At 46.7% G+C, this 20,899-nt stretch overlaps 1 protein-coding gene across 1 annotated transcript; it reads left to right on the forward strand.

Moving 5' to 3' along the window:
- The first annotated feature begins 1,890 nt into the window (after nt 1-1,890).
- Nucleotides 1,891-2,850, forward strand: LOC122552438 (zona pellucida sperm-binding protein 3-like). The gene is made up of 3 exons (XM_087983187.1): nt 1,891-2,061; nt 2,142-2,230; nt 2,724-2,850. Exons 1-3 carry the CDS (start codon nt 1,891-1,893, stop codon nt 2,848-2,850), a joined length of 387 nt encoding a protein of 128 aa, XP_087839313.1.
- The last annotated feature ends 18,049 nt before the right edge of the window (nt 2,851-20,899 follow it).

Genomic DNA, 20,899 nt, shown 5'->3' on the forward strand with positions numbered 1-20,899 from the left:
GCATGGAACGCACTGCTTCCAACAGTACTAGACTCACTAATGCTTTGCGCATTTAAATGTTCATTGGATAAATATATGGATGAAAATGGAACAGTGTGGGATGGATGAGCTTCAGATTGGTTTCACATGTCAACACGACATTGAGGGCTGAAGGGCCTGTCCTGAGCTGTAATGTACCATGTTCTGTCATTGAGAGCCAGCCCTGTTCCTGAGAGAGTCCCTCCTCATGGGGGTCCCATTGGTTGCAGGTTCCCAGTGTCTGAGGTTGGGAGTGTGTCCCCACTGCAGCCTGTGATGGTGCAGTGTGGAGAGCACAACCTGCTGGTCAGGGCCCAGCTGGATTGATTTGTAACCAGGCACCTGATTAAAGCTGCTGACCTGACCCTGGGGACAGCAGGTTGTCAGCCAGCCAGGGTCTACCCTGAGAACCACACTGTCCTCTTTGACGATGCGTTGCATGAGTGTGGCAGCAGATTGCAGCCAATGGGAGTTCTCCACACTTGCTGGAAGCGTGGGCTGTAGATTGTTCCTGACTGTATCCCTGGCTGGGATGGCATTGATATTGAGGGAGGGTGGTCTCCTGCTTCAGAAACCCACTGACTGGCTTGGGCTTTGGTTCTGGGTTGGACTTTGCTTTAACTGCTCTCTGTCCCGATCCTTGTGCTGTCATCCCCATTGGTCTGATTCTCAGCTTGGGTTGTGTTTTCAGCTCCATTCCCCTGAGTCTGATCCTGGATTGGAGAGTGAACTGAACTGAAAGTTGAGGGTACAGATGTATTATCGAACTGAGATGAGAATATTGTAGAGATTGGATTCCTGAAGTAATTCCCACTTTCCTTGCCTTTGGAATAACTGGGCCATGGGTTAAGACTGTTCCTGTCCCTTTCCCAATGACCTGAAGGTGTCCTTCTTTCATTTCCTTCCCCAAATAACCAATCCTGACCATGTGCTCATCTCCCCTCACCAATGGCTGGGTGGGAGACCCACACCAAGAACATCACTGGTCCATTCAGCCCTGCTAGACTGGACCAGTGTTCCAACTCAAAGGCATCCCCCATGTCCCTCTCCCTCTTTATGAATTAGATCAATTGCCTGAAACAGCTCCAGCCTGTTATACTGACATTCCCAGCTTTATGGGATAGAGAACTGTAACCATTCCAGACCTGTGGAATTATGCAATACCTTATAATAATGACTAACCCCTGACCTGTGACCTATTGCCTCGTAATAGTGATCCCTCCAGCTCTGGGGGGAAACAGCCTCCCGGCCCTGAGACTGCCACACTCCCTAAAGAATTGTTCCAATGGGATGGTGTCATTGTGACTATCCTGGATCTGTCATTGTGAGAACCAATGGGGCTGTTGTTCCCATTGAGTGTCATTATTTGAGGTGAGAATCTTTACTTGATTGTCAATATGATCCCCAGCTGCTGCTGTTGTCTGACCCTGGCCTAAAATGTCTGCCCTGTCTCTCCCCAGGAAGGGCAATGTGAGCAGTAACCCCATCAATCCCACCTGGATCCCATTCAGCTCCACCAGGTCTGGAGAAGGCCATCTGTCATTCTCCCTGCGCCTAATGAATGGTACGTGATGGGTGACTGGGGAGGGGTCTCCTGGTGTCACTCACTGCGAGTTACACCCACTGTCTCCAACCCTTGTCCTCCTGTACTTCAGGTGACTGGCTCACACAGCGCCCTTCCACTGTCTACTCTCTGGGAGACCTCATTCACATTGAGGCGTCTGTTTCAATGGCCAGTCACGTGCCCCTGAAGCTGTACATTGATCGCTGTGTAGCTACACTGAGCCCAGACAGGGACTCCATCCCGTGATACAGGATCATTGACTACAATGGGTAAGGCTCTCTCTGCTTTCTCCAGCTGTACCCATCTCAATGGCTTCCCTCCATTCACTTCACGGCCCTTTGTCCATCTGCAGTTGCCTCCTGGACAGCAAAGCTGAGGACTCCTTTTCATCCTTTGTGTTGCTGGGAGACGGGCGGGAGCCAGACAAGCTCAGGTTTGACCTGGATGCGTTTCGTTTCTATGGAGATGAGCATTCCTTGGTAAGAGGAAGCTGCTGATTGGCTTCTCCATGGTGGGAGAGAGTCAGTATATACTCCCTTGTTCTGAATGTGTCCCTCAGATTTTCATCACCTGTCACCTGAAAGTTGTTGCAGTGGATCAGGGAGATTCCAGGAACAAAGCTTGTACTTTCCAGAAGCTGCAGAATATGTAAGTTCCCTCTCTGTCCTTCAGGGATGTTGTTGTTGGGAGAGGTGATGCACCATGTGGTTGATGGGCTGGTTCTCTTGTTTAGCTGGACCCCATTGGAGGAATCTGACAGTGACATTTGTGCCTGTCGCCATGTGGGGAACTGTGGGAGCACAAGGGAGATCCTGTTCCCCTCCAGAGGAAGGAGAGACCTTGGTCCTGAAGCTGTTAGGACATTGACCATCTTGATGTTGTGGATCCTCCCATCTCCATCTTTCCCTGACTGAAATGTTTGATCTTGCAGAGAGTGAAGCTGGATTGAAGTGGAAGAGGAGGCCTCACTTGGCCCCCTGATCATCCTGGATACTGGGCTGACCAACCTGGCAACTGAGCCCCTGTCTGAGGTTGAAGGAAGGATACAGGAGAGGTCTCCAGGTGGGGAGCTGCCTGCCTGCTAGTTTCCCTTTCTGTCCCTGTTTCTCTCAGTAACCATTGGTTTCTCCTTGTTCTGCAGGTGTGGAGCTGGTTGGGATGGTGACCCTGACTGTAACGGCTGTCTGTCTGATCTCTGCTTCATTGCTGGCCTTGGTCCTGCACAGGAAACACAAGCACGCTCCATCCAACTCGTGAACAAATCCTGAATAAATTCCTTGTATCTTGTCCTGCAGCTACTAATTCCTGATGGAATGTAACTGGGACTGGTCAGCAGGTTGTGCTTTAACAGTGCGGTGTGGCTTAACTCGGGCTGGCCCCTTCTGTTCCAGCTCCTGCTTCCCTCCCTGCAGAGAGAGCTCACAGTGATGTCTGTGGTTTCCTTCCTCAGAGGCAGGAGGGTTTATATCCCACTGCAGACACAAACCAATGAGCAACCCCCACCTGTTAGTTGAAGCAGTTGACAAATTAGTTTGGAAAAGCTTGTCCTAACTGTTCTGACTGACCCCTTGACCATTGTGTGCATCAATGGTCATTCCTACAAGTAGTAACAATTTGACACTCCCCCCCTCTGCTAGGACAGGGGAAGCCAGCATTTCGAGAGAGAGCTTGCACCCTGTCAGAACAAAATACTGATTTCGGTCTGCTCACGTCTCCTTCGCCTCTCCCAGCTATGCTGTGGTCAGCGAGTCAACAGATGCTCATCTTTCCAGTCAGGAGTGAATTCATCAAATAATTGTGTTCGTGGACAAGTCCCCAGATAGTCTATAGGAATTACTGTAACAAATACGCAGGGAGATTGGACAGCAAAAGCTTAAGGGTTTGGATGGGATGGAATTTAAATGCATTCAGGCAAGCTCCCTCAAGCAGTATGGAAAGTTACTTAGAAGGGCCCTACTCTTGGGAAATAGGGTGGGACAGGTGACAGTGGGGAGTGTTTTGGGACCAGTGACCATAGTTCTATCAATCATAAGTCATGGAGAGGGAAAAAACTGGTCCACCGTTTCAAGTCCTAAACTAGCGCAAGGTGAATGTTGATGGAGTTAGACAGGAGCTTGCAGGGGTTGATTGGACTAGTTTATTTGCAGGCAGAGGGACCGCTGGCAAGTGGGAGGCCTTTAAAAGTGAGATAGCTAGAGTTCAAGGTCAATATGTTCCTGTGAGGGTAATGAGTAAGGTTGGCAAGAATAGGGAACCCTGGAAGACAAGCGATATTGAGGCTTTGACCTGAAACTAAGTATGGTTCAGGTCCAGGCAGCTAGGATCAAGTGAATCCCTGGAGGCATACACGGGATACAGACGTTTACTGAGGAAGGTTAGGGTCAATCTTAGCTGAGAAAATTAGGGTCAATCCAAAGAGGTTTAGTTATTCTTTTTCCTTCTAAATTCCTTAGAATAGGATTCCTCAAGGACCAGTGTGGACATGTATGTGTGGAACTGCAGGTCCTCAATGAATATTTCTCCTGTCTTTACTGTGGAGAAAGACATGAAGGCTTGAGGACATTAATGGGGATATCTTGGACAGTCCGTATCAAAGGTGTTGGATGTATTAATGTGTGAAGTTGGATAAATCTCTTATCCAGATATATCCAAGAACACTAAGGCGAGAGAAGAAATTGTGGGGGCCCTGGCGATTTTTGCATCATTAGCCATGGGTGAGATCCCAGAAGACTGGTGGGTAGTAAATGTGGTGCCCTTATTCAAGGAGGAGGGCAAAGAAAAACCTGGAATGAGAGACCAGTAGGCTTAACATCAGTGGTAGGTAAGTTACTTGAGAAGATTCTGAGGAATGAGATATTCATGCATTTGGAAAGACAGGGTTTGATTAGGAGTAGTCAGCATGACTGTGTGGTGGGAGATCATGCCTCAAATTTGTTAGGAGAAAGTCAGCACTGCAGATGCTGGAGATCAGAGCTTAAAAATGTGTTGCTGGAAAAGCGCAGCAGGTCAGGCAGCATCCAAAGATCAGGAGAATCGACATTTCGGGCATGAGCCCTTCTTCAGGAATGAGGAGGGTGTGCCAAGCAGGCTAAGATAAAAGGTAGGGAGGAGGGACTTGGGGGAGGGGCGCTGGGAATACGATAGGTGGATACGATAAGGTGAGGGTGATAGGCCGGAATGGGGGTGGGGGCGGAGAGGTCGGGAAGAAGATTGCAGGTTAGGAAGGTGGTGCTGAGTCTGAGGGCTGGGACTGAGATAAGGTGGAAGGAGGGGAAATGAGGAAGCTGGAGAAATCTGAGTTCATCCCTTGTGGTTGGAGGGTTCCTAGGCGGAAGATGAGGTGCCCTTCCACCAGCCGTCGTGTTGCTATGGTCTGGCGATAGAGGAGGCCAAGGACCTGCATGTCCTTGGTGGACTGGGAGGGGGAGTTAAAGTGTTCAGCCACAGGGTGGTTGGGTTAGTTGGTGCGGGTGTCCCAGAGGTGTTCTCTGAAACGTTCCGCAAGTAGGCAGCTTGTCTCCCCAATGTATAGAAGACCACATCGGGTGCAGCGGATGCAGTAAATGATGTGTGTGGAGGTGCAGGTGAATTTGTGGCGGATATGGAAGGATCAAATTTGTTAGACTGCTTTGTAGTGACCAGGAAGGTTGAGTAGGGCAGGGCAGTAGACATTGTCTTTCTGGATTTCAGTAAGGGCTTTGATATGGCTCCATATGGTAGGCTGCTCTGGAAGGTTAGATTTCATGGGGGAGCTGGTAAATTAGAAACAAAATTGGCTTGATGGTAGGAAGCAGAGGGTAAGAGTGGAAGGATGCTTGGTGGACTGGAGGCCTCTGACCAGTGGAGTGCCTCAGGGGGCAGTGCTGGGCCCATTGCAGTTTGTTATCGACACCAATGATTCGGATGAGAATGTACAAGGCAGGGTTAGTAAGTTTGCTGATGATATAAAATAAGCGATATCATGGACAGTGAGGAAGGTTTTTAGAAATTGCAATTGATCAGATGGGGAATTTGACTGAGAAATGGCAAATTGAGTTTAATATAGATAGTGAGGTCTTGCATTTTGGAAAGTAAAATCAAGGTAGGAGTTTCATGGTGAATTTTAGGGCTTAAGGAGTGTAGTGGAACAGAGGGACCTTGGAGTTCAGGTGCACGGCTCTTTGAAAGTGGAGTCCCAGGTAGACAGGGCAGCGAAGAAGGCTTTTGGCACACTGGCCTCCATCAGTCAGGGCAGTGAGTATAGAAAGTGGGAAGTTGTGTTGCAGTTGTAAGTGAGACTGCATTTGGAGTATTGTGTTCAGTTTTGGTCACTATGAAGATCTTACTAAACTGGAAAGCGTGCAGAAGAAATTTACAAGGATGTTGCCAGGACTTAAAAATCTGAGTTATAGGGAGAGGTTGGACAAGCTAAGATTTTTATCTTGAGCATAGGAGACGGAGGGGGTATATTATAGTAGTGTGTGAGATCATGAGGCATAGATAGGGTGAATGCACTCAGTCTTTTTGTCTGGATTGGCAAATCAAGGACTAGAGAGCATCAGTTTAAGGTTAGAGGGGACAGAATAAAAGGGAAGCTGAGAGGCAATGTTTTTCCACAGGGTGGTACACATATGGAATGTGCTATGAGAAAGTGAGGACTGCAGATGCTGGAGAGTCAGTCGATGTGGTGCTGGAAAAGGAGGAGCAGGAGATTCGATGTTTCGGGAATTTTCCCTTCACCAGGAATGTGGAGTAGGAGGGGTGAAGGGGGTTGGGTAGGTGATAGGTAGAATGACCTGCCAGTGGAAGTAGTTGAGGTGGGTACATTCTCATTGTAGTCAATGATGGCATTACTGCTCACATTGCCCTCCCTGGGGAGAGACAGGGCAGCCATTTTAGGCCAGGGCCAGACAACAGCAGCAGCTGGGGATCATATTGACAATCAAGTAAAGATTCTCACCTCAAATAACGGCACTCAATGGGAACAACAGCCCCATTGGTTCTCACAATGACAGATCCAGGATAGTTTGGGGTGTGGGTCAGGTGGGTGATGTAGATCAGGAAATCCCCAGTGATCTGAAAGACACCAGGTTAAGGAATGAGGAACTGATCTGAAATGAGAAAATCCACACAGGATTCACAATGACATCATCCCATTGGAACAATTCATTAGGGAGTGTGACAGGCTCAGGGCCAGGAGGCTGTTTCCCCCCAGAGGCTGAGAGACCACAATTAGGGGGCAATAGGTCATAGGGTCAGGGGTTAGTCAGACAGGATCAATGTGACAAGGAATTGCATCACTTCAGAGGTCACAGTTCATTGGAATCCTCTATCCCAGAAAGCTGGGAACGTTCAGTCAAACACATTGGAGCTAACTCAGGCAAGTTACCGAGTTAAATATTGAGGGGACAGGGACATGGATGTTGTTGAGAAGTTTAGGAACATTATTCCCAAAGGGTGAACTGGCTCACAGGACAGTGTCATATTTCTGGGCTGGGTATATACTTGAGTGGGGAAGAGATTAGCAAATGATTGGTCATTGGGGAAGGAACTGAATTGAAGGACAGCTTCATGTTCAGTGATTATAAACCAAAGACCATTCTCTGTATTCCTACCAGAACAGTTTGAACACAGGGGCACAGTTATTTAAATGGAAGGGAAATGAGAAAGGTCAAGAATTCAATACCTACACGTTCAAGTTTGTTTTTGTGAATCTGCCAGTTACCCCCCTCCCCATTGGAGAGACCTGGACTAGGTGCACTCCCCCCATTGAGAGGGTCAGACCAAGGGGAATGGAACCCAACCCAACAAGCAAAACAAGTTCAAAAGCAACCAGAGGGAAGGTTCTAGAATAATCAGGATTACAGAACAAGATTGGGGACAGAGAGCAGTTAAAGCAAATCCAATTCACAACAAACACCCAGCCCAGGGTTACACTCAGGAACAATCTACAGCCCAAGCCTCCTGCAAGCGTGGAGAACTCCCATTAGCTGCAATCTGCTGCCACACTCACGCAGCCCATAGTCACAGAGGACAGTGTGGTTCTCAGGGTAGACCCTGGCTGGCTGACAACCTGCTGTCCCCAGGGTCAGGTCAGCAGCTTTAATCAGGTGCCTGGTTCCACATCACTCCAGCTGGGCCCTGACCAGCAGGTTGTACTCTCCACACTGCACCATCACAGGCTGTAGTGGGGACATACTCACAACCTCAGACACTGGGAAACTAGAAACAATGGTACCCCCATGAGGAGGGACTCTCTCAGGAACAGGGCTGGCTCTCATTATTCCCCCGGGAGCCTCTGGCTCAGAAACTGTTGTCATGTTTCAGAGCAACTTACCACCTCCAACTAACACCAGCACAGGGAACAATCCCCTCACTACAAAATCCCCCATGATCCCAAACAACTCAACCATCCCCAGAGACCCTAACCAGTTCCTTTTATACACCCAACCTGCACTCCCTTGACACCAATGTGGCCATAAGCAGCAACAGTGACCCAATCAACCAGCTCCAACCCCTACAATCTCCACCAATGACGGAACTCATGGGTTTATTCCCAGGAGGGTCTATTTCATTTGGACCAATAGGAGTGGCTGTGAGTTGCTGTGCTGTCACCTGACTGACTTCAGCTCCAGAAGATCTCACGGTGAAGGCCCCATGAATACAATCATCAAATGCAGCTCATTGATCCAGGAGGGTGTCTGCTGGGTCCTGCCCACCCTGACCTGGGGAGTCTGACAGTGAGAACCACAGAGAGATTGCCTGAGGATGGGATTTGGAAACAGAGTTTGTCCAGAACATAGAGAGTGTGTCTCATATTTACCTCATGCTGCAACCCCCCCCCCCCCCCCCCCCAGGAGTGTTTGATCAGGTCACTGGAAAGGGAGCTTTACTTTCAGTTTAAAGGAGTAGAGAGAGTTTTCTCAGTATCTTGCCCCATGCTGTCCCTGTCGTGGTCATGTTTGAAGCTCCCAGTCTAGAGGGAGATTTACTGTGGATCTAACCCCATTGTGTCCCTTTCTGTGGAGTGTTGATGGGGGACAGCATAGAGAGAGATTTACCCCTCATCTAACTCTGGATTGTCACTTTGCACTCCTGTCACTGAGAATCTCTGAGGGAGAATGTGTTGACGAAGTATCATTTTCAGTTTAAAACAGTAGAGGGAGCCTTTCTCTGTCTCTGAGTCTTGGTTGTACCTGTCCTGGGGAGTGTTTGACAGCAACAGTGTAGAGGGAGCTGTACTTATAGTTTCAACGAGGTTTATTTTCAATGAAAAAGGAATCTTTATTCTGCCCCCACCCATGCTTGACTTGTCCTGGCAGTGTTTGACAGGGACAGTGTGAAGAGAGATATTCTCTGTATCTAACCCTGTGCTGTCCCTGTCCTGGCAGTGTTTGACGGGGACAGTGTGAAGAGAGATATTCTCTGTATCTAACCCTGTGCTGTCCCTGCCCTGGGAGTGTTTGACGGGGACAGTGTGAAGAGAGATATTCTCTGTATCTAACCCTGTGCTGTCCCTGTCCTGGCAGTGTTTGACGGGGACAGTGTGAAGAGAGATTTTCTCTGTATCTAACCCTGTGCTGTCCCTGTCCTGGCAGTGTTTGACGGGGACAGTGTGAAGAGAGATATTCTCTGTATCTAACCCTGTGCTGTCCCTGTCCTGGCAGTGTTTGACGGGGACAGTGTGAAGAGAGATTTTCTCTGTATCTAACCCTGTGCTGTCCCTGCCCTGGGAGTGTTTGACGGGGACAGTGTGAAGAGAGATTTTCTCTGTATCTAACCCTGTGCTGTCCCTGTCCTGGCAGTGTTTGACGGGGACAGTGTGAAGAGAGATATTCTCTGTATCTAACCCTGTGCTGTCCCTGTCCTGGCAGTGTTTGACGGGGACAGTGTGAAGAGAGATATTCTCTGTATCTAACCCTGTGCTGTCCCTGCCCTGGGAGTGTTTGACGGGGACAGTGTGAAGAGAGATTTTCTCTGTATCTAACCCTGTGCTGTCCCTGTCCTGGCAGTGTTTGACGGGGACAGTGTGAAGAGAGATTTTCTCTGTATCTAACCCTGTGCTGTCCCTGCCCTGGCAGTGTTTGACGGGGACAGTGTGAAGAGAGATTTTCTCTGTATCTAACCCTGTGCTGTCCCTGCCCTGGGAGTGTTTGATGGGGACAATATTGAGGAGGAGCTTCAGTTTAAAAGTTGACAAGGAGCTTTACACAGTTTCGAACGGTGTGCTATCGTGTCCTGGGAGTGTTTGATGGGGACAGAGAGAGACCTTTAGGTTCAGTGTAAAAGTGTAAAGGGACCATTCCTTTCAGTATAAAGGAGCCTCAGTCTGTATCTGAGCCTGATCTGTACCTTCCTGTGGGAGTGTTGATGGGGACAGGATTGAGGTCTATGGCCTCCAGCTGTGCTGGGATAAAGCTCAGTGTAAACTCGAGGAAAAGCACCTCCTCTTTCACTGAGTCACTTTGCAGCTTTTCACACAACACGGTGTTCAACAAATCCAGGACCATCCCCTCAGCCCCGTTTTGCTTAATTTCTTTCCATAAGTTTTGGTTCAAAGTCATTTTCCTCTGGATGTTATTTTTGGACAGCAAGTGCTCATTGTCCTTCCATTCGCACCGCCTCGGGGGCTCCTCTCTTGGTTTGTTACTTGCCCGTTTACCTTTATTGGTTACTGGGTGGATGTGGGCAGTGCTGGCGTGGCCAACATTTCCTGACCAACCCCCGAGCTGGTGTTGAGAAGGTGGTGCAGAGTCGCCTTCTTAACCCAGTGCAGGCCATCTGGTGTAGCACCACTGAGTGCTGTTAGGGAGGGAGGGACAGGAGGGTGGAGGGCTGGTCTTGAGTGAATGCTCTTCAGTGAGGTCAGTGCACACTTGACGGACTGAATGACTCATGTAGGGATTCTATCATTAAAGATGGCAGACCAATGAAATATACACTTTGGCTCTACCCTCACAAAGTAGGACCACCGATCATCTCCAAAATGTTGGGGAACACAGAGTTTCTAGAGAGGAGAAATTCTATAGCCTCTGGAACAGTGTGTACGATTTAAAGGGCAGCTCATGTATTTTCGCTATTTTAAAAAGAGGAAGTAAAGAGAAAGGAGGAAATTTATAGCTCAATTAGTCTGAAATCGATAGGAGGGAAAATGCCAGAACCCATTCTAAAAGGTTTAATAGCACAGTAACGGAAACCAGTGATAGTTCAGACACAGTCAGCATGGATTTATGAAAGTGTAATCATGTTTGACAAATTAACTGACATTTTTGTAGTTGTATCCAGTAGTATTGATAAGGGGGTCAAGTGGGTGTGGTTTATTTAGACTTTCAGAAAGTTTCTGATAAGGTTCCCACATAAAAGATGAGCATGTAAAATTAAAATGTTGGATGAGTGGGTAAATACATGGCAGAGGCAGGATAATGTGGATCAATGTGAGGTTATCTACTTTGGTAACGATAACAGGAAGGGGGAGATGTAATGAATCCTGGGGGCACTTGTACACCAGTTGCTGACACTAACCGTGCAGGTGCAGGAGGCAGTGATGAACATAAATGGTGTGTTGTTCTTCATAGGGAGAGGATTTAAGGACAGAAGCAGGAATATCTTGCTGCAATTGTACAGGGCCTTAGAGTGACCACTCCTGATGTATTGTGTACAGTTTTGGTCTCCTTATCTGAGGAAGGAGGGTCTAGCAATGGAGGGAATATAACAAAGATTTACCAAACTGATTCCTGAGGAATGAAGAGAGACCAAATGATATTTACTGGGGTTTACATGAGTTGGGGGGATATCTCCTTAAACCAAGAACATTCTCACAGGATGGGGCAGGGTAAACACAGACAGGATATTCCCAATGACCATGGAGTCCAGAAACTGGGCTCACAGTTGAAGGGAAACAGGGTCGGCCCTTTAGGACTGAGATGAGGATAAGTGTCTTCACCCAGGTAGTGGAAAGCCTGGAAAACGGTTGAGGCCAAAACATTGAATAATTTCAAGAAGGAGTTGGAATAATGTGTCATAGGACCATCAGAAATAGGAACAGGAGTAGCTGTTTGGCCCCTTAGTCTTGCTGTTCCATCCAATAGGATCATGTGTGATCTGACGTTCCTCATATCCACTTTCCTGCATTTCCCCATAACCCTTGATTCCCAACTGATCCAGAATCTATCTCTCTTTCAACCTTAAATGTACAGAAGCAGTCTGCCCCCAACAGTTCTCTGTAGCAGGGAGATACAAAGGCACTGACCCCTCTTAGGGAAGAAATTCTTCTTCAACTTGGCCTAATGGCTTTGTCTTTTAAGAGTGACCTTGTCAGTGCCTTTTGGAAATTCAAACACAACACACCTACAGGTTCCCCTCTTTCCTCTCTGGCTGAAACTTCCTCAGAAAATGGAGCCTCTGCTTGATTAGGTTATGGTTTTGTGAATGTTCTGCTGTTATTTCCTTAATAATTGATTCTAATATTTTCCAGCAATAGACGTTATGCCTGTGGTTTCCTGCTTTTTCCCTCCCTCCCTTTCTAAATACCGGTGGCACATTTTTCCAATTTTGCTACTCCTACGGAATATAAAGATTTTTTGAAACTTTCACCCAGCACATTCATTATCTCTGCAGCTAACTATGTTAGGATCCACAGGAGCTGGTCATCAGGGCCAGGGGATAATCTTTGTCTCTCCTTTTGATATTTTTAAAGAAAATGTTATCGTCAGTTTTTCTATTTCTCTCTAATTTACCCTGTATTTTACTTTCTGTCCTTTTTATCCGTTCAGTCCTCCTTTGGTTTCTAAATTTATCCCAGTCTTTGGTGTCTGTCACCGACCTTTCCCTCCACGAATGTTTTTTTTCCTTCAACTTAATATTGTCCTGATCTACCTTGCTTAGTCAGGGTTGGTTTATCCCACTGTCAGAACCTTCCCTCTTTACTGGGATGTATTAATGCTGGGAATCATGAATTACCCCCAGAAATGCCTGCCACTGCTTTCTCCCTGTCCTTCCTGCCATTCGGCCATCCAGCTCAGATTTGCTCACTCTGTCCTCATTTCATTGTCATTCCCGTTATTGAAGTTAACGAGTACGGGGAGAAAGCAGAAACAACCAACTGAATTGGATGATCAGCCACAATCCTATTGAATGATACATCAGGGTCAAAGGGCCAAACGGCCTACTCCTTCCCCTATTGGCTACGTTTCGATATTTCTTGGCTTCTCTGAGATCCTGTCCTCTGGTAAGAGACTATACCACACGGGTGAACAATCTCTCTTTTTGTGATTCATGTCGGAGGATTCCCAAACCCCTCTGTGCTGTAGCTTTCTGCAGTCTTTCTCCATTTAAACAATATTCCGATTGTCTATTCCCTCTCCAAAAGTATAGGATCATATTTTCCCACATGATATGATATTGTCCAAGTTTTTATCCACTTCCCTAACCTGTCTGTCACGTAAAGCCCCCAATGATCTTTCCTATTTTAATAAGGTCTCCATTCATTCTTTAAATTCTAATGAGTGCAAGACCATCCGACTCAACTCCCGAATGAGAAAATACTTCCATAGTTGTACCAGCCTAGTGAACCTTCTCTGGGCTGCCTCCAATGCCAATACATCTTCCTTAGAGATAGAGACTAAAACGGTTTGCAGTATTCTAGGCGTGGCCTTATATCCTGTCAGCAAACCTTCTTTATGACATTGTCTATTCCCCCTTCTGAAGTGTAGGACCACATTTTCCGACATGATATGGTATTGTCCAAGTTCGAATCCTCTCCCCTAACATGTCTATATTTCTCTGCATACTCCCTGTCTCATGCACACGGATTATCCTCCCAATTATTTTTGTGTCATCTGCAAACTTGGCTCTAGGCCTTTCCCTTCCCTAATCCGGGTCAATAATATTTATTTTAATTAATTGTGGACCCATCACTGACCCATGCAACATTCCACGAGAGACAGATAGCCGTCCTGAAAGTTTCCCTCCTACCCCAGCCCTTTGTCTTCCATCAGCTAGCCAATCCTTTCTCCATGCTGAGAAAATACCCCCAACACCTTAGGTAACATAATTTAGATTGCTTACAGTGTGGAAACAGGCCCTTCGGCCCAACAAGTCCACACTGACCCAGACCCCGACATTTACCACATCACCTAACACTATGGGCAATTTCCCATGGCCAATTCACCTAATCTACACGTTTTGTGGATTGCAGGAGGAAAGCGGAGCAAGCCCACACAGACACGGGGAGAATGTGCAAACTCCACACAGAGTCGTCTGAGGCAGGAATCGAACCCGGATCTCTGGCGCTATGAGGTAGCAGTGCTAACCACTGTACCACCCAAATACTAGTCCACAATGCAGCACCTCATCAAACAACTTGTAAAAGTCCAATATAATATACCTACTGTTCCCGCTTTATCCAACCTGCTTGTCTCCTCCTCAAACAATATGATCAATGTGGCAGGCATTATCTCCCCTTCATGGAGCCATGCTGACTGTGTTTGATCATATCGTAAAAGCTCACCAATGTCCCAACTAGGCTGCTTTGTCTTGGATGTTGTTGAGCTTCATGAGGCTGCACCCATCCAGACAAATGGGGAGAATTCTATCCCATTGCTGCCTTGTGTCTTCTTGATGGTGGGCAGGGTTTGAGAATTCAGGAGGTGAGTTATTCCTCATAGTATTCCCAGCCTCTGACCCGCTCTTGGATTCAGAGTATTTCTGTGGCTGGTGCAGTTCAGTTTATGCTCACTGGTGAATAGAAATCTCTCACCCATGGGAGACTAGTTAGCAAGGTTAGATCTCATGGAATACAGCGAGAACTAGCCATTTGGATACAGAACTGGCTCAAAGGTAGAAGACAGAGGGTGGTGGTGGTGGGTTGTTTTTCAGACTGGAGGCCTGTGACCAGTGGGGTGCCACAAGGATTAGTGCTGGGTCCACTACTTTTTGTCATTTATATAAATGATTTGGATGTGAACATAGGAGGTAAAGTTAGTAAGTTTGCTAATTAAATCAAAATTGGAAGGATAGTGGACAGCGAAGAAGGTTACCTCAGATTACAGTGGGATCTTGACCAGATGGGCCAATGGGCTGAGGAGTGGCAGATGGAGTTTAATTTAGATAAATGCGAGGTGCTGCATTTTGGGAAAGCAAATGCTAACAAGGTTATACACTTAATGGTAAGGTCCTTGGGAGTGTTGCTGAACAAAGAGACCTTGGAGTGCAGGTTCATAGCTCCTTGACAGTGGAGTCACAGGTAGATAGGATAGTGAAGAAGGCGTTTGGTATACTTTCCTTTATCAGTCAGAGTGTTGAGTACAGGAGTTGGGAGGTCATGTTGCAGCTGTACAAGACGTTGGTTAGGCCACTGTTGGAATATTGCATGCAATTCTGGTCTCCTTTCTATCGGAAAGATGTTGCCAGGGTTGGAGGCTTTGAGCTACAGGGAGAGGCTGAATAGGCTGAGGCTGTTTTCCCTGGAGTGTCGGAGGGGCATGGATAGGATAAATAGACAAAGTCTTTTCCTTAGGGAGGGGGAATCCAGAACTAGATCATATAGTTTTAGGATGAGAGGGGAAAAATATAAAAGGGACCTAAGGGGCAACCTTTTCACACAGAGGGTGGTGCGTGTATGGAATGGGCTGCCAGAGGAAGTGGTGGAGGCTGGTACAATTACAGCATTTAAAAGGCATCTGGAAGGGTATATGAATAGGAAGGGTTTACAGGGATATGGGCCAAGTGTTGGCAAATTGGACTAGATTAGGTTGGGATATCTGATTGGAATGGATGAATTGGATCGAAGGGTCTGCTTCTGTGCTGTCCATCTCTATTACTGTATGACCCTATATAAAGCCTATTTATATTCTGCTTGCCAATGTGGACAGTATCCCACATTCCCACATTGTAGTGTATTTGCCAGATTGTCACCCTCTCACTGAATGTCTCTGTCTCTCTCTGTGACCCCCTGATGACCTATTCACAATTTTCTGCCCTCCCTTTGGGTCCTTTATATATACGGTGTGCCGTTGAGGCGTGTGACAGATGGCTGAAAGAGTGGTTTTTATGCTGACTCAGTTTGCTGCAATTGGCATTCACAGAATCACAGAATAGTTCCAGGGCAGAATGAGGTCATTCCGCCCATCCTGGCTGCAGCCACTTTTGCATTTCGGATTCGTGCCATTCACCTGCCTTCCTCCCTCCTAAGCCAGCACCTCATTCTAACAGAAAGTTCTAGCTGGGTGGATAAAAAACTGGTTGAGCAACAGGAGACAGAGAGTAGTAGCTGAAGGGAGTTTCTCCAAGTGGAGAAAGGTGACCAGTGGTGTTCCACAGGGGTCAGTGTTGGGGCCACTGTTGTTTGTGATATACATAAATGATCTGGAAGTGGGCACTGTTGGTATGATCAGCAAATTTGCAGATGACACGAAGATTGGTGGAGTAGCAGAAAACATAGGGGACTATCAAAGAATACAGGACAATATAGATAGACTGGAGAGTTGGGCGGAGAAGTGGCAGATGGAGTTCAATCCAGGCAAATGTGAAATGATGCATTTTGGGAAGTCTAATTCTCGAGCGAATTATACAGTAAACTGAAGAACCTTGGGAAAAGTTGATGAGCAGAGAGATCTGGGAATGCAGGTCCATTGTACCCTGAAGGTTGCTGCACAGGTGGATAGAGAGGTCAAGGAGGCACATGGTATGCTTGCCTTCATCGGACAGGGTATTGCATATAAGAGCTGGCAGGTCATGTTAAAATTATACAAGACATTGGTTCGGCCACATTTGAATACTGTGTACAGTTCTGGTCGCCACATTACCAAAAGGATGTGGATGCTTTAGAGAGGGTGCAGAGAAGGTTTACAAGGAATGTTTGGTATGGAAGATGCTAGCTATGAAGAGAGGTTGAGTAGGTTAGGTTTATTTTAATTAGAAAAAAGGAGATTGAGGGGGGACCTGATTGAGGTTTACAAAACCATGAAGGGTATAGACAGGGTGGATAGAGACAAGCTTTTTCCCAGGGTGAAGGATTCAATAACGAGAGGTCATGCTTTCAAGGTGAGAGGTGGAAGGTTTAAGGGGGATACACGCGGCAAATACTTCACACAAAGGGTCATGGGCGTCTGGAACGCGTTGCCAGCAGAGGTGGTAGAGGCAGGCATGGTAGATTCATTTAAGATGCGTCTGGACAGATGCATGAGTAGGTGGGGAGCAGAGGGGGTACAGATGCCTAGAAATTGGGCGACAGGTTTAGACTATGGATTTTGGATCGGCTCAGTCTTGGTGGGCCGAGGGGCCTGTTTCTGGGCTGTAAATTTCCTTGTTCGTTGTTCTTTGAAACACTCACCTCTACAGCATCTTTGGCATGAAGGACATTCTGCCTGGAAACAATGCTTTGATTGGTTTAGCTGCAGAGCATTAAAAATTTAAGGCCAAGACCACCAGAGGGTGAAAAATATCTGAATGATGCAGACAGAAAGCCCCCTCTCTCTCTCTCTCTTGCTCTCTTTCTCTCTCTCCTTGGTGCTCCCCTTTTCCCTGTAGGGGAACAAAACACAAAATTTGTGGCAACCTGAGAGAAAAGACTTTCCTTGTCTGAATGTTAAATTCACTGATCAATCACGGAATTGAAGAATGAGTGCTGCCCCGTGAACAGGAGCATATCATCAGGGTAAAGATCAAAAGGACTGTGAGGAATCGACCTTCCCACCTTGTGGTTTGGATCTGTCTTACCAGCAGTTTCATAGCTCAATACATTATTTCCCCCCCCCCAAGTTCTATATGTTACACTAGTTATCTACTGTCTGTATAGATTGTGAGGGATTGGTTAGGTGTTTGAAGTCTTCTTGGGATTTAGTTTTAGTTGCATGAGTCAGAAATCCTCAGTCTCTCCCAATCCCCAACCCATTGGCAGCTACAAAGCGTACACTATTGACCCATCTCTTCCAACTCCCTCCAATCGATGTGAATGGACAATGTACAGCAAACTGATGGTGTAGAGTAGTGGCTGAGTAGGGCGCAATGAAGATCTGAATAGTTTCTCAGGAGATATGTTATGGAGCATACTCCTCACTCAGTTTCACCTTTGACCTCAACAATTTTACAATGTGGACAAATCCATGTGAAACCACAAAGGATTGGAAGCACACCTTGGTGGCACTATGGCCCATGACCAGAGATGGCCTTACCCTGGAATCCAAGGGTGTAAAATATTATTTTCCGACAGGGTATAATGGTTTCTGATTGGGTTTGATGAAGCTTCTTGATCCCGGTCCATCCGGAATAATTATCGGCCAAGATGAGACCCTTCGAAATCAGAAGTCTGAGGCAAGCCAGCCCCACAGCCTTGTGGGTACAGAAGGGAGCAGAAGGGGTTCTTTCTCCTGCCATCCATGTGTACCACAGTGGGCTTGGAGAGCACATCCTTCAGGGACCAGGAGATACCGGAACACCATACAGATTGCTGCACACTGACCCAACACTTGGTCAAACCAATATCTCCCTGGTAACCTTTCTGGAACATGTCCTGACAGAGAGCGTATGGGACAACCAACCTCTCATCAAAGACTGAGGCTCAGAGATACTACTGATGTGATGGTGCTGTTTAACGTACTTCAGGGTTACTTGGGATGGACTCTAGCCAGGCATCAGGCCGAATCTGTGCAACTGACCCTCATGGAGTTCCTACACCTTCCTCTCTATGGCTGGGAAAGGTTGTTTAAGATATTATAGATGTATAGTTTGTCAGAAATTGAAGTCCATCCTTGATAGGCCCAGCAATTTGTGGAGCTTTAAAATTGGTAGCTTGTCCCTTTCACACCGATGTCCTTGGTTACTGTGCTATGCAGGAACATGGACTGCAGTGAGTGCAAGATGAAGGATCATCATCCCCTTCTCAATAGGATGGGGAATAAAGACCAGCTATAACCAGCTATTCCCAAATCCAATGAATGAATTCTCAAATAATCAGTGTTGACTCCAGATCTATTTAATTGGTCATTTCCCCTTTTGATGCAATATCGTCCCAAATAAATCCATTATTCTTGCTCTATCCTGTCCATTCCCTTCCCCCTACAGTCCCCATTTCCATTCTGTCAATCCCAAATGGTGTTGTTTGGAAAGGATTGAGCAGATTACTGGATCAGTCATTCACCGAAGGCTCAGACTAAACGAATGTCAGCTCTTTCTCTCATCCATCAACATTGCTCACAATTCCAAGATCATCCTGGAATGTAAAGACAGCCCATGGCTTCATAAATGTAAAACATTGCAGATGCTGGAAATCTGAAAAAGACAAAGAAATTACTAGGGGAACTCAGCAGGTCTTACAGCATCTGTCGAGAGAGAAACAGAGTTAACGTTTTGAGTCTGGTGTGTGATGTGTATGGGCGCACAGGTGCTGGCAGACCTGCTGAGGATAGAGCAAGCCATTTGTGACATAGAGTATAGAGCAAGGAGGTAATATTGGGGTTGTAAAGAGAATTGGTTAGGCCACAGCTGGAGTACTGTGTACGGTTCTGGTCACCTCACTACAGGAAGGATGTGATAGCACTGAAAGGGGTACAGAGGAAATTGTCCAGGGATGCCTGGGATGTGGAAATTGAACTACACGGAGAGACGGCTTGGGTTGTGTTCTTTAGTAGCCTGATGTTGAGGTGCTGGTGTTGGACTGGGGTGGACAAAGTCAAAAAATCATACGACACCGGGTTATCGTCTAACTGGTTAATTTGAAACCATAAGCTTTCACAGTGCTGCTCCTCCTTCAGGCAGCTAGTGAGAAAGAATACATTCGATACAGAATTTATAAGGAAAAGATCAAAGGGTGATACAACTCATGTCACTGTATTGAACACACTGAGATGGCTGATAAACCTTTAATCAGTTAGAATGGAGATACAGGGTTTTGATTGAATATGTCCCAAAATTTCCTTCAAGTCATTGCCCTGAGATATCTTTAGGTGTTATCAGTATGAAAGAGTTGACATCTCAGGTCAGACAACTCAGTTCAGGCACCCAAATCGAATTCACTAAAGAGGAGGAAAACAACAACAAACTGCCATTCCTAGATGTCACAGTGGAGCGACCAGCCAATGGGGACCTTCAAACCAGCGTCTACAGGAAAACAACACACACGGACCAAATGTTGAACGACAGAAGCAATCATCCCAACATTCACAAATGAAGCTGCACCAGAACATTATTCCAACGAGCCAACACACACTGCAGCACAGAGGAACCTCGCAGAGCAGAGGAAAATCACCTCTACTATGTGTTCAAAAAGAATGGGTACCCACTGAACACAGTCCGCCGATTTCTCAGCAACAAACCCAAACAAGCAGACAAAACACATCCAGAAACCCTGGCCACTCTCCCCTACATCAAAGACACCTCAGAAATGACTGCCAGACTACTCAGACCCCTTGGCATCATGGTAGCCCACAAACCCACCAATACACTAAAACAGCAGCTAATGAGCCTGAAAGACCCGATACAGACAACAAGCAAAACTAATGTCATTTACAAAATACTGTGCAAGGACTGTAACAAACACTACATTAGACAAACAGGCAGAAAACTAGCCACCAGAATACATGAACACCATCAAGCCACAAAAAGGCATGACCCTCTGTCACTACTTTCCTCACATACGGATGAGGAAAGACACCATTCGACTGGGACAAACATCCACCCTAGGACAAACCAAACAGAGACACGCATGAGAATTCCTAGAAGCGTGGCATTCCAACTGGAACTCTATCAACAAACACATACCCCTCGGCATTAAAGCAATCTGAAGCTTCTCCCAATTTCAGTTGATCTTGGTTGCTCTTTTCTTTAATGGGAATCAGCTCCAAGGGTTTCCCCACACAACTAGGAGCACGATGCTTGAGTTGGCGTTGACACTGTCAATGAATCTGGCTGATGGAGCTGTAGAGTCATAAAGATGTACAGCGTGGAAAGAGACCCTTCGGTCCAACACGTCCATGCTGACCAGGTATTCTAAATTAATCTAGTCCCATTTGCAGCATTTGGTCTATATCTCTCTTAGCCCTTCCTATTCATGCACTCATCCAGATGCCTTTTAAATGCTGTAATTGTATCAGCCTCCACCATATCCTCTGGCAGCTCATTCCATACGCACACTACCCTCTGTGTGATTGTAATGAGTTGCCTTTCTATCTTCCAGCCAGAATAGATAACCTCACACTTCTCCACATTAAACTCCATCTGCAAAATTGGGGTCTATTTGCTGAAACTATCCTTATTTGTTTGTAAATTCCTTACTTCAATTCCTTACAAAGCTCCTGGCCAGGCCTCACACAGAGAGGTACCCTCCATGAAACCCACCAAAAC

This window comes from Chiloscyllium plagiosum, unplaced genomic scaffold (assembly GCF_037043375.1).
Source record: "Chiloscyllium plagiosum isolate Xiang-an unplaced genomic scaffold, Cpla_swu_hap1 HiC_scaffold_45, whole genome shotgun sequence".
Classification (NCBI taxonomy): domain Eukaryota; kingdom Metazoa; phylum Chordata; class Chondrichthyes; order Orectolobiformes; family Hemiscylliidae; genus Chiloscyllium; species Chiloscyllium plagiosum.